This window comes from Archocentrus centrarchus, chromosome 20, assembly GCF_007364275.1.
Source record: "Archocentrus centrarchus isolate MPI-CPG fArcCen1 chromosome 20, fArcCen1, whole genome shotgun sequence".
NCBI classification, from domain to species: Eukaryota; Metazoa; Chordata; class Actinopteri; order Cichliformes; family Cichlidae; genus Archocentrus; species Archocentrus centrarchus.
Genome location: NC_044365.1, coordinates 20,884,206 through 20,899,013, shown reverse-complemented (window position 1 = coordinate 20,899,013; position 14,808 = coordinate 20,884,206). Strand labels below are relative to the sequence as shown.

At 39.9% G+C, this 14,808-nt stretch overlaps 1 protein-coding gene across 1 annotated transcript in view; it reads right to left on the bottom strand.

Annotated features, from left to right (window-relative positions):
* The window catches only part of LOC115799949 (cadherin-7-like), a 119,447-nt gene that overhangs the window by 61,028 nt on the left and 43,611 nt on the right, over positions 1-14,808 (bottom strand). Inside the window, exon 3 of the mRNA XM_030757238.1 lies at positions 11,896-12,015. Within this exon, the coding sequence (XP_030613098.1) occupies positions 11,896-12,015 (120 nt within the window). The remainder of the gene's footprint in view (positions 1-11,895; positions 12,016-14,808) is intronic.

Below are 14,808 nucleotides of genomic sequence, written 5' to 3'. Positions count from 1 at the left end.
AACTCAAAACTACAACTCTCATCACTTCACGCCTCACCTAATCCTCATCCTTGCTTCAGCCCGAGCAAGGATTGCAGCTCGGGTTCTCAGGAGAGTAAAAGTACACACACACACACACACACACACACACAGAATTTACAATTCACCTCGGCCCTAAAACAAAGAGGGGAAGGACAAACAAATCAAGAAAAGTGGGTCAAAAGACTTTAAGAGAAAAATGAAGATGCCTTTTGACCGTCAATCGTGGCTGTACTCGAAAATAAACAATTCCATTAAGTGTTTAATTTTCTTTCTCTGCCATCCTTTATTAATGTCATTACAGGCCCTCCAGCAGAAAAGTGTTATTGGCTGTTCTAAGTAAATGGCTCAGTTAGCTAAATTATACTGAGCTGTCCACTTCTTTTCTCTAAAGTCCCTGCTCCAGGGCTTACGGTGGGATGACGTTAGTCAATAAAACAATAATCTTTAGCTGTTGCTCTACAAAACATGCCATTTCAGTATTATAATGAACAATGCTGCAAAAAAGCAGAGCTGGCTTTCTCTCCTTTGGGTAAGCCTCAGTGACAAAGTTAAGACATGTCATTTGTTTTTTTTTTCCTTTTTTTTTTTTTTCTTAAAGTCTAATGTTGTTATGCTGTGAATTTAGGCATGTAGCGCTGTATCTCTGTGCTGTGGATATTCGCCCATCTGTTCGGTTTATCCCTTGCATCCCTCTTCCATCCATCCATCCATTCATCACTTTTCTGTTGGTTCGTGCAGTGTAACCTCGTAGCCAATTAAAGAGCACCACCAGTGCTCTGGTGTCTGCTGTAGTGACACCTATGAACCCTGTTTACTGAGTTGCATCAGAAAGGTTACTTCAAGCCTTCAATCCAGCAAGGCTCCCTAAATACTAGCTAGACACAAACAAAAGTTTTCTGTTCTCTGCTCCACATAACATCACCATAGAGACATAGAATGCATGGCTAGACCTGAAAGAGGCATCTTTAAGCATTCAGAAGAAGTAAAACTGAGAAGGAAGCCGGATAATGGTCGGATTATAATAACAGCAGCAATGGATAGCTCCTAAAAGTTGAAATAAAAAAAGATGTTAAGTTTGTGCAGCAAGGAGTGAGACAAATGAATGTTCTCACTAAACCATAGATAGGCTTCACACACAATTGATGTACTTATTTAATATCAGCTTGGTTTGTTGGAGCCTGAGAGATATTGGCTGTGGTTAATGATGCCATGAATCCTGATTCTAGCAAGTTTGGGGGAAGAAAAAAAAAAAAAAAAAAGCAACATGTTTCTCTTCCCGCCTGGCCAGAAGCACACATACTTCTCACCGAGCGACACTGCTAATCCACATGGCATTGTCGCAAGGCTGTTGTTTGTCTGCTGGGTGCCAGCCCCCTCGCTCTCTATCTCTGTTACCCCGTGCGGCGCTGGTGTCATTCCTGGGGAGAGGCGATGATTAAAATCCTTCTGTCGCTATCACGGCACGGCCTAGCGTTGCTCCGTGACTCCTTGCCTCCGGTGCAAGCCAGACGCATTGTAGCCATGCATTTATCTAGCTGTCTCCACACCACTGGCGGCAGACGGGTGGGCCACGCTCCCTGCTAAAGCCCAGATACTTGACATTTGTCTTACGAAGAGGAAATAAAAGTGCAGACTTTGGAGGAACCCTCTGGCTCTGCATGAAGCTATGAGAGGTACTGATGAAGGTGATGAACACTTAAACATGAAGGGCACAGTATGTGATTTGCTGAACCCCTTAGGCGGTCCACTTACAAGGGAAAAATCCCATAACACAAAAACAGGCCATACAAACAGGGAATAAAACTTGCAGCCTAGGTAGTTTATTACTGAGTGACATTCAAACATCATGCTCTAATCATTGGTCACTATAGCTTCCCACAGACCCAAGAGTGTGAAAGGGCCACATGATGCTACAGTACAATAAACCAGTGTGTTACACAAATATATCATTATGTCCAAGAAGTTACACACAGGCCACAGGATCTATTTATTTGTAATGTTAAGCTGAAAGGAAATGTGCTTGTGTGCACACAGGATCAAATGTGTGTGTGTGTGTATGTTTGTGATTAGAATTAAAAAATGTCCCCCCCATTCACCCACCCACCCCTTGATATTACCTGCCTGAACAGCAGGAGGCAGCCAGATTTATATCTAGCCTTCAGCTGTAATGTTTTTGATTTAGTGCAGGCACCACAAAAAGAACCTGTGCAAAGCCTCAGCAACACACACTTTTTTTTGGTGAAGAGGGCGGAGAAAAGCACACAAGATTTTAAAAAGACCATGTTAACATCTTAATCACAACCTGATCACAGCAAACCTCTCGTCTACTGACCTCAGTGTCAAAACTTCGCAGCTGTAAAGTACACAAGGATTAAATGTGGCCTTTTCTTTTATTTGAGCGATTTCAGTTTAATTAGATTCTTAGTCCGTGAAGAGACAAAGCTCAGTCTGTAATATGTAGGTACTTGAGTAGCTGTCATATTCAGATGTCATACTCATGTCGCTTTGAGAGGCATTCCATATCACATCTTAAACACCCCACCCCCCTCATGCAATTAATCCTCTCATTCAGCCACCTGGCATTTTCTACTAACTGAATACTGCTCTTGTTATTCCAGCTATTTAGGTTTGTGAGCATGCATGCATGCTTAACAGTGTTAATGTGCATGGATAATTGTCTCTAAAGGACTTGCCATATCGTCAAGGTGTATGGAGGAGGGCTTTGGGGCAGCTGTTCAAACCTCCTTGAGCCTGCCATCAATTAGAACACAGTCCTGAACAGTATTACCATTTATGCTTCACCTTCAAACTAAACTACAAGCTATCAATCAATATATATTACAAAATGCTCTCTTAACTGAGCACCTTTAGGTACAGCAACCTATGTATTTTGCCGACATTATGCACTGCTTGGAAGTTATTGGAGCTATTTGGGATTAAGTACTTTTCCCAAGGGCACCTTGTAGATTCAATTTGGGATTAAGAACCAAAGTAAAAGACTTGTTAGACGAGAAAGAGTAAGGATACTACCCACCTAACATCAGGTCACATACCCCCCCTTCCAGCAGCTTCCCCCACCACCAGCCATTAGCCCTCTGCCAGTTAATCGCAAGCGCAGTATTGCAGTGTGGAGCAAGTGTAGTGTTCGACTCAGGCACTTTGTCAAAGTCACCCTCTGCTATGGCCCAGGCGTGTGTTGCAAATGGGACTAATTAGTAACTTACAAAGACAGAAGCACAGTGCTCATCCCACAACACTCAGCACTGGGCTGATGTCTAAAAGCTAGTCTCTCAGCCCCAGAGTGTATTCCATAAGATACATGGTATTGACAATGCGTTAAAAACTGACAGGTAACACAAACAATGTTGGTTTGCACGGAAGGTGAGCGCAATATTTTACACCTGTATGTCATGTACTGAGAAAATGAAAGAACTAAAGCAGCCATGTTAGAAGAGATGAATTCATAAGGAATGAAATGCATCCTGATGTAAGTTTGCACATTACTAAGTTACTTTGTAACACTTCCCTTGCTGGGATATTGTTACACTGCCATAAGAATGGCCACTGTTAACCAAAGTTCCTCTAAGTTCAACAGATTATCTTCTTAGCAAGCAATGTTTTGTGAAGAGTATTTTAGAAAAAAAAAACAGATTTCTTGTCTAAAGTCTTTTTTTTTTTTGCTTGTTTTTCTGCAACAGTTCCACAGTAATGTCAATCCAAAGTTTGCCATCACTACTCACCATAATCTACTGTTTGTACCCAATTACTCATACCAGACCAAGTGCTGAGCTCACCAAGATGGCTTTATTAATGGCTTTGATGAAATGCTTTAAAAAAAAAAATAAAATAATTATGGAATGCTTTACAGACAGCTCTTAAAATGTTTTTGTAAAAGAATATTCAGTCTTTTATTACAACACAGACTTCTGCGCTCACTGGCCACTTCACTAGATACACCTGTTCAAATGCTTATTAAAGCAAATATCTAATCACGTGGCAGCAACTCAGAGCATTTAGTGAAAATGAACTGTTGAAGTTGAAACCCAGCATCAAAATGGGGAAGAGTGTTCATTTAGACAGCGTTAATGGTTGTTGGTACCAGACAGGCTTGTCTGAGTATTTCAGAAATTGATGGTCTACTGGGATTTTTTTGCACAGCCATCTCTAGGGTTTACAGAGAATGGTCAGAAAAAGAGAAAATATCCAGTGAGCAGCAGTTGTCTGGGTGAAAATGCCTTGTTGATGCTAGAAGTCAGAGGAGGATGACGAGGAGCCTTCGAGCTGACAGGAAGACAACAGTAACTCAAATAACCACTTGTTACAACCAAGGTACGCAGAAGAACATCTCTGAATGCACAAAATGTCAGAGATTGCAGCAGATGGGCTTCAGTAGCAGAAGACCACACTGGGTGCTACTCCTGTCAGCTAAGAACATGAAACTGAGGCTACAATTTGCACAGGTTCACCAAAATTGGACAACAGAAGATTAAAAAAAAAAAAAATGTTGCCTGGTCTGATGAGTCTCAGTGTCTGCTGTGTCATTTCGAGAGTGCGGTCAGAACTTGCTGTAAGAAATATGAAAGCATCGATCCATCCTGCTTTGTATCAGCAATTCAGGCTGCTGCTGGTGGTGTAATGGTGTTGGCACACTTTGGGCCCCTTAGTACCAGATGAGCATCACCTGGGGCAACAATATGTCTATATTGTTGCTGACCATGTCCATTCCTTTATGACAACAGTGTATCCACCTTCTGATCATCTCAAACTGGTTTCTTGAACATGACAGTGAGTTCGCTAACCTCAAAAGGCTTCCACAGCCACCAGGTCTCAATCCAATAGAGCACCTTCGGGATGTAGTGGAACAGGAGATTCACATGTGTCCAGCCAACAGATCTGCAGCAACTGTGGTGCAGCACAGGTGGTTTATTCTGTTATGCCACTTTTTCCTTACATTTTTAATCAACTTGAGCTAATTGTAATGTTTTCTTTGTCTTTTTTAACCTTCCCTACTACTGTACCTTGGGATCCCTCAGAACTCCAATATATTGATGTTCAGAGGGAGCCAGGGCCCCACCAAGTGTTATACCATGTATTTATATCTATGACACATGGCACTAAAACTAATAATGTTTTAAGTGAAAAATAGGTCAGCGTGTTGCTATAATTGTTTCTCGCACTAGTTTAATCTTCAGATCCACAGGAATCCCAGTCTGGAGTCCTTGTATGTTAAACATGTCATTAGTGAGGTTTAAATATGAACTTATCTCTGGTTAGTGAACTGTCGATGATCACAGTCATAACCCAATAAGGTTTTTGAAATATCAACCTTGCCATTTAAATAATTCAGCTTAATGAAAATCATCAGCCAAAGCTATGAAAGTATGGGATACTTTCACAGCCACTGAGCTCAGAGGGGAAAAAAAAAAAAAAAAACAACAAAAAAAACCATGATATGAGAATAAATGGGAACTTTATGGGGCACACATGTTGTTTGAACATCACTACTGTGCTCGCACTCTAATTGGCCCAGGACTCACAAAGTCTCATTCAAGAGTTATATGTACAAGTATTCTTGTGAACTTTGCCAAAGATTGTTGAACAGCCACAGGCAAAGTGGTCAAATTTTCATCACTTCTGTGCCAGTTTTTAAATATTTCTGCAGGGTGCTACATGATAAATCAATCTGCTTTTTACAAGTCCTTTATGAACAAGAAGTCGCTTTATGTAAAACTTATTTTTTGACGGATCAGAGCAATTGGGAAGATAAACGCAGAAATTTATGCAGAGATAAATCAAAGGGAAACCACAAATGCACACAATAAATACAAGGTGGTAAATAGATTGTACAGTGTTGAAAACTGATGACACAGTTGTTTTTTTGTTTTTTTTTTAGCAGCGTGAATTTTTATTTCCCCAAGATAGTTCTTCTTGAAAGGTAGCTAAATGAAGATGAAGATGAAGGTAGTCAAGTGAGCGCTTCCTAATATTTCTCTCAATTACAGTTGTATTTTGTACTCTTTCGGGGAGTCGGATGGGGGGGGGGGGGGAAATCATCAAGAAAGTTCAATAAACCAATTGAGACTTCTAGACACCAACAATGCTGCTATAAAAGAGTGCAGGATTTCCCCCTGACACACAGGTTGCAGTTTTATAAGTCATCTTTTTTCCACTCTGTTGTTATTAAGGTTACCCCTGTCAAACAAGAGAACATGTCTTCATGCTTCCCTGCATCGAGTCCCACATGGAGTCACACCTCTCTGAGGGCCATCCAGGCTATTCAATTCTGACACCAATATTGCATCTCATAACCGTGAGATCCAATCACCTTCTACGGGAATGAAAAGAGAGCCAAGTATAATCAGTCGTGGTCAGACAGAGACGGGCAGGAAAAAGCCAAGGTGCTGGCAGGGGCCCAAGAGCTGTATCTAGCTGTACATTTTGGTGTGTGTGCTTGTGTGTGTCTGCTTGTTTGACAGGTTAATAAACCAGCTATTGTCCTACAAAAAGAGTACCAACCCTGGGATTTATCTGTGTGCTCTCTGTTCTTTAAGTTTTATGCTTAAAGCTGCAATAAGCAACTTTTCATGCTTAAACCTAAAAATCGCTTGGCAGGTACTTATGAAAGTAGCTTTTCTCTTTTTTTTTTTCCTCCTTTTCTAACAGCAATTTGGTGTTCAGAGTCAGACAGCTTTACAGTTTAGGTTTTTTTAGTGAAAAATCTTTAAAAACTCACAATACAAATACACACACAGAAAGACAGCGTCAGCAAGGAGCAGAGCAACACTGTGTAGCATTTGCCTTGACATATGCGTTTTTTTTCATGTAGTAGTTGTTAGCGGGCAAGCTGGGCTGAAAAATGAATGAATATTTACATAACTCATTTGTTTTAACTATATTAAAGCTTAAAGTATTTCATAATTAAGGACAGCTGAGGTCACTGTGAGCAAGGCAGTTTCAATTTTTCCACTAGCCAAAATGATTACCACCATATTCAATATTTTGGTGAATTCAGGATCCACCCTGCCAGCTAGTTAGGCATTGTTAGCAGATAACATCAAGGGTTTATTGTCACATCTGGCTTGAGAGCAGCTGACCTGAAAGAGATGATCATGGCTAAGCTAGAAACATGGACCCTCCGTGGTCGATTACCCAGAGTGCATGAAGTACCATCTGAAAGTCTACTAGAAGATGTGAAAGCAGCATTATAGGCAATCCCTGCTGCAACCATCACTGAAACCAAACAGCTGATCTATACCACAGCAACAGTGATCCTTGAGCTTTTTGAGAAGCTTGGCTATAAGATGTGCAGCCACAAGGAGCAGTACTCTCCATGGAGAAAAAGACTAGAGGGAAAGATCAAAGCAGCATGGAGGAAAGCTAGCCAACTCTCCAGAAAGGAGTGATGAAGAGAGGGGTGCCTAAGAAGTACAACAAGCTGTCCATAGCTTAGAAACTGTCAAGCAAAGACTCACAGCCAAGGCTGTGAGTCTTTGCTTGAAGAGGTATACCACAGACATAGAAGCCAGGAGAATAAATGAGATACCTACTAGCTAAAAAAGGTAACTGCTGTCCTGAGAAGTCAGCTGAATGGGAAGAACAACATTTGGGCAATCAACGCTGCCGGTCATCAGATACACCACTGGGGTAATAAGCTGGCCAATTGAGGAAAATAGAAGCCACTGACATCTAGACAAGAAAGCTCCTTACCATGTATGGAGGGCTTCACCCCAAATCCAGCACCCTGAGATTGTATGCTCAGTGGAAGGAAGGAGGCCGAGGCTTAGTGAGTGTCAAATCCACTATCCACGATGAAACAACAAAGATCCACAAGTACATCAGGAAGATGTCCACAACTGATCATGTGCTTAGTGAATACCTCAGGCAGCAGAAACCCAAGAAAGAAGAGGAGAAAGAACAGGACAGGCCTCTCTCTCACGATGGATGGATGGATGGATGGATGGATGGATGGATGGATGGATGGATGGATGGATGGATGGATGGATGGGATAGGATAACTTTAAATAGCCTTTAATTATCTTACATTTCTACTGGTATAGGTTTAAATCTTTTGTCCTGCCCAGAAATTGTATCTAGCACTTAAAGTTAAATTATACATACATTAAATGAATGCATATTTGTGGTAACTTGCCATTGAAACTGAATGAGACAATAGGCTGCTGGAATTTATCCAAACATTTTTAATGTTGACAATTCTTGAGGGATTACTTACTTTAAAGTAGTTAACACAGTGTATCTATTAAAATTAAAAGCTGTGGAGCTTACTGCTAGATTTGAAATAATTGCCTCAAAACAAAGTGTGTACGTGTTTATTCATGGATATCATCAGCTGCCTTTATGGTATTGAAGGAACTGAGAAAATACTGAAATATATATTCAGGAAGTTCTTAAATAAAGTCATTTGAGGGGAAGGTGATCACAGCATTTTAACACATTAATTAGCCCACAGAAGTTTTAGCTTCTAAGCAACAAGAAGAAATCCACTTGTAATCAAAGATTCACAGCTTCAGAGAAGTCCCAGTGGAACTGCTGGAGCTTAAAGAGTATCAATGAGGAAGTTTTTTTTTTTTTTTTTGCATTTGGAGTGTATAAAACATGTAAATCTTCACTCGAAAACATGGTAACATGGAAATATTCTTTAATGAAATCTTCAGCAGGAGGCTTCATTAGTTGAAGGTCTCCAGAAAGTGAAAAACAACATGGATATTCGGTGATACTGTGCAGGCTTCACAGTTAAATGTGTTGATGAATTTTGATGCTCACAACATATTTTCCTCCAAAGACATCACATCAATAATGCCAACACAGTGTGAAGTAATTTTCTTTTTTCTGATATCCATTCATTTTTTCTGGAGTGTTCCATTTTCTTCCGATGGTTAGTTTTATTGGATGTTTACAGTGAACCTTACAGGTCACAGCGGAGTTTGTTTTGTTGAGCATCCCTCTTATTTCTGCGTCTGCCCGAGTGTGAAAAAATAAGTGACAGGAATCTCTGCATTGCAGTGGCTTTCACCAGTTCATGAATTAGAACAACATTCATAAAATTGTAGCGCGTGTGTATGTGCAGCTCTTGAAGCAGAGGATGAAGCCTATATTACTGGATGGCCCATATTTTCCTGTTTTCTTGCAAGAGTGCTTTGCATGAAGTAGCCGAGCCTCGGCAGGGCAGTGGCTAATGAGCCAGCAATGAAGATGTAGCGAGGACTGCCGCTGCACTTTCTCAGGATAAAATGCCCCACAAGTCAACAAATTACCTCACATCTTATGGTTCAGCTTACTTTGGACCTTTTCTCAGACTTTTTAAATGTTTTCTCTTTTGAATGCTCTTACCTTTATTATAACAACTGACAAAAATTGCAAAGATTTAGGCAATAAAGTCAGGTGCACATAAGCAGTCCTTAAACCTTTATTCAAATGGTAAGTCCAAGTCACAAGAAACAAAACACACTGTTATACAACACACTCAGGGGTTTTAATGCCACACAAAACAGACAACATGGCAAAGAAGCAATTTTAAATTGTATCTTTATGCACCTTGTTACTAGCAGCCTGTAGCAGAAACTCACAATTTGTTCCCATCTCGCTAGTTGAATCCACAAAAAAATGCCAAAGACAACACAATTCAACAGGCAAAAAATAAAAAAATAGTATTTTTGCACCAACATGTTGATTCCTAAAGAACTATTAGCTGAAAACTTGGCATAACTCGGCATGGTGTGTAGTGCGCCCTGAAACAGTTTGAGTAACCTGGATAAGTGGAGGACAAAAGAAGAAATGGCATGCCAAAAAACTGTCTATAGCAGATGAACAGAAACTGAAAGCCATGTCTTTAAGAAATAGGGGAAAAGATCCAGCAGTGACCTGACACAGGACCTTAGAGATGCATCTGACCCTTCAGTTGATCTGTCTGTCATTCTTAAGCAGGGAAACAAGCCATTATTATCCAGCAACAACCCAATACAGGGCCTAAAGATGCATCAGTCTTCAGTTGATCCATCTACTGAAGCCTCATCAGAAATGGTCTCAGGAAGGGTGGCTGTTAAAAAGCCATTCTTGAGGAAGGGACAAAAGTCTGAGGCATACCAAATTATACAAGAACTGGACTGAAAATCAGTGGAAACAGGTCTTATGGAGTGATGAATCCAAATGTTTTTTGTTTTTTTTAAATCATGAATATGTACAGAGGTAGTAGAGGGATACAACAGTGAGTGTCTACAGCCATCTGAAAACATGTTGGAGTCTCTGTCTTGATTTGGGCTGCTAGTGGTGCTGGGGCTCTTGTCAGCTGACGGAATTATGAACACAAAACAGTAAAGTTGGATTTTGATCCACCGTGCATCTGGAAAGTGTCTGATTGGCATGAACTTAATTTTGATCCCAAACATACTGCCAAAAAAGTAAAAGCATACCTGGAACACACATTGGAACACTATCAATCATGGATTGGCCTCGCCAGAGCCCAGGTCTCAACATTAGTGTGAGATCATATTGAAAGAGAACGGAACAAAAGGCAGCCAACATCCAAAGAAGAGCTGTGAATGACCTTCAAGAAGCCTGGAAAACTATTCCTGAAGACTACTTAAAGAAATTACAAGGAACCTGACTAAGAGAGTTCAAGCTGTGCTGAAGAATAAAGGTGGTCACAGCAAATACTGACTTTCAACATTGTTAGAATTGTACAAACTCTTTTTTTTGCCTTAAATATTGTATTTCCATGTATGTCTGCGCTTGTCTCAATAAACGGCTGCACCTTTTTGCCACTTTCCTTACAAAACATTAAAAAAAAATGAAGGGTGCAGTACTGGAATAAGACCTTTTGTAAGAGTTCATTATAGCGCTTCTCTGGTTGAGCTACAGCACCTTATTGATCATATAACATTAAGGCAATAGTCAGATAGTTAAGGTGCATACCACTGACAGTAACTGCTATTTTTGTGGTTCAATAATGTTTAGCTTTCAGCCCTTTTTCACTACCAATTACAAATATATCCTAAAAATATTTTTAAATCTTTTTCAATAATTTATAAGGAGCAAACTTGGGAAAAATGTTTGACACAATTGATCCTGATCAGTTGGCGTTCAGTGAAATTGTCTTTAAAGAGACTAAATCAAGAGAGCTTTGAGAAAGTGAAAGTTTCCTGTGGCCAAAGTGGCCACTGTTTTGTAGAAATTACAAAGATAAGGCAGAACAAGTATAAATGACAAGTATTAATGACAGAATCGCTGTGCTTTACATAACAAAGACTTTGAAAACTAAATTTAGATTTTAAAAGTGCATTCATCACAATGAGTATGAAAAAAAAACCTCACTTGAGGGTAAGACTTCATTAGTTGCTACAGTATAACACACGTGAACATCTGACCAAAATCAGGTTTTGACAGAAGCGAAGAATGCATTAACTAAAAAAAGACAACACATCTCCGATTTTGCATCATTAATTCAAATTGGGTTTTTAAATTGTCAGTCGTGACGCTGACAGTGCTGTAGGAGTTCAAAGCTAAATGAGTGAAGTATTATTGCACGTTTGGAAGTATTCGTGGCCAAATAAATAAAAACTGAGGTCGAATATAAAAACATTTGGTTATGAGGGTTGTGTGGTGGTTGTTGTTTGCTCACATCTGACCGACAGTGGCTGGGCTGTGTAGGCAAACACCGACTCTTCAGTCAGTTTTGATATAAATGCAGTTAAAACACGATGCATGTGCATGACATTGCCTGAAAAATTTTCAGCTTTGAGAGATTCTTGTGTTTATTATGAGGGGAAAAAAAAACTTGATCAAATGATGCACAGTAACCATCTCTGTAAAAGAAACGCAAACAGGCGGGATGAAGTCAGAGATTTTGTCTGTTCCTACCTGTCTTTGGCTCCACTGAGAAATATGGATGTCCGTGCTCAATGCTGTAAACCACCCTGGCACTGTTCCCATATGTTGGGTCATCTGCGTCTGTGGCTACCACTTGCACTACCATGGTTCCTGTGAGCAGACAGCCCTTCATTAGTTTCCAAGACAACATCCAGAATTCAAGTCAAACAGAGCTAAATGTGGAAACAGTCATCATATCAACAGGCGTGTGACCAACCCTGTTTGACGGGGGTTGGGTTGTGAGGGGTGGCGGTGGCGGTGAGAGGGGGGTGGCAGGGGAGTGGAGGGCGAAGGGGTCCTGATCTGACTGCTGCTTGCCACAAAGCATTCAAAACAAATGGCACTTTTAATTATTTCCATAATTTGCAGGGGTGCTGCAACAAGATTAAAGTGTAACTCCAAGCCTTTAGAGATCATTTCATTATTTTTTTTTTCCTCCCCCATTTGCCTCATGCAGATCTGTTAGCAGCATCTTTTCTGGTAACTTCAATCTGTTCTAATTCATCAGTCAAATGGGGTCTGCAACCCATCTGCGCATGTTAAAGAGGCACTTCACCCCATCAAAAAAGACAAAGCTAAATTACTATTCACATCAGCCCACAGCAATCCAAAAACTGCAACTTTTTTTGTTTTAGAAAAGAGTTTAAAGTTGTCCTGCAGCAATGTCATTGGAAGACACTATACCTCTGTGTTGTACTAATTAGGGTTCAATGACACTTAGTACATTAAAGAATGTTACAACAATTTATGGAGGATTTATGTCAAATTCTTATACTCCATTCAAGACTTGCTGCAGATAATGGACATGTAGTTGTTCTTATTATACTACTTTGTAGTCTGCCTAGAGGACACAAGTGCAGTTGGTGACCTTGTTGCTTGGTTGCTACCAGTGTGCCAGTATTAAAATGTCACTGCAGTCATAAGATTTAAAACTCTAACACACAGTGAAATACAGAGAGATTATTGTTTATATTGACTTTAAGCTAAGCAGAAATGATACAAAAAGAAAGTTAAACTTCTTATTTAAAATTTGACTGACTTGCTCCTCTGGTTGAGTAGGCCCACATGCAGCAGCATACACTTGCAATTCATGATTAAACTCATGCACAACAACAAAATGCATTCACAGTCATGTACAAAAATATGCTAGCTCCCTTGTTATTTTTTGTTGCATCCACTTTGTGTAAAGACAGTAGCTAAGGTTTGATGTGAGTACAGAATCTGAACCCATTGTGTGATAAATGCTGTATTTTTTTTTTTTGTTAGACTGTGAATCAGAAAAGAAATATTCGTTTCCTAGAATAATTTCTCGTGAAAAAAAACTTGGCATTATCCAGTGGAGTTTTGCAGATAAAGTTATAAACACCAAGACAGAACCCCCACCCCTCAGGAAAAAAAAAAAAATCCTTAAAATTCCTTTCAGCCTACAAGTAGGAAATTTGTTTTCAAACTCAACTGTGAACTCTGCTGACAACTGACAACTGTTGTTTCTGCGTGCAGTACAGTATTGTCCTCTCCCACACTTCCTCTGAGGCATAAGAGAAGACATCAGACATGACTCTTTCTGCACTTTTCTTTAAATGCACCCACTGAGCATGGTTGATGTGACTTGAGCTGACAGCCGTGGCTCGGAAGGTAAAGCAGAAAAGCGTTTGAAGATTTCACAGAGAAAACATAATCAGCGACAATCAGTGCCAATCAATTTCAATAGGTCATTCATTATGGTATAAACGAGCGCTGTTGCTCTAACGGGGTTCATTAAATGGGTACAGTGTTTTTGTTTTTTTTCAGGCAAAGTAATTTTAGCTTGAAAAATTGATATCCATTTGATAATGGGGAGGAAAAGGCATTTAATAAATTGTGAGATTACCACAAACAACCTTTATGGTTTGGGCTATTTTTCGCTGTTAGACTATACGTCAGTGTTGGTCTTAAAGCTGACGCCTACAGCAGTCTCACACTTGGCAGTGGTGAAATCATCAAGAGTAGAAATTGTTAAAATAACCCTGAAAAAAACTACCATTCTCCACGAGCGTAGCTTTTTCCAGTTTGTCACATGAATAGCTGGTTGATGCTGGAATATTTCACTTTAATGGTTAGCTGCACATATCTGGCAAAGCCCGTATTGGAGCAAACAGAAAGTGCTGTCTTACAAGTTGGTGATATTTTATTTTAAAGCAAACATCCTAATAAAAATCTCACTTTCTAACATGGGATGTGTTTTACAGGCTTTTACAGAATGAAGTGATCATGGAAATTGAAGATTAGAGTCTCCCATTCTGGCCATAAAGCTGAATTAACAGGCTCTGGCCCTGGATGTGAACAATATAACAGTAAAAAAGAAAGAAAAAAAGAAAAGAAAAAGCTTGGTGAAGCTGGAAAAGTTATCACCAGGCTGGTTGTAGAAGGACACCTAGATTATATCATCACCTCTTAGTCATGACAGGTTATATTACAGGTAGTTTAAACACCAAGGTCAAAGGATGACGGTGTGAAAGAGAACTCAGGCGACATCTGAATCTCTATTACGGGATGATAGTTAAAATCACTTCACAGAGGGTGTTGTAGACGACGTTGTAAATTAACTTTCAATATGGACTCAGATGGAGCACGGCTTTTAAAGTTTTAATTATATATTTATATATAATTTTTTTAGCTGTTTTCTACGAGATGTTTGCCCTGCAAGTCCAGCAAACATCCTGTTTAACAATAATGTCAGTATCGAAGGTAATACCATCTTGGGTGAGCTGGATGTCAGAAAGAAGGCAAAAAAAACCCCCAAAAACTGTTGAACACCCTGAAATTTGAACTGATTCTTTCGGCTTCACCAGGCTGTCGTCTGCTCCTCAATTTTCCCCGTCAGTGTCCTTTCAATATTTGTCCATCTTCATTGACGTGATGGAT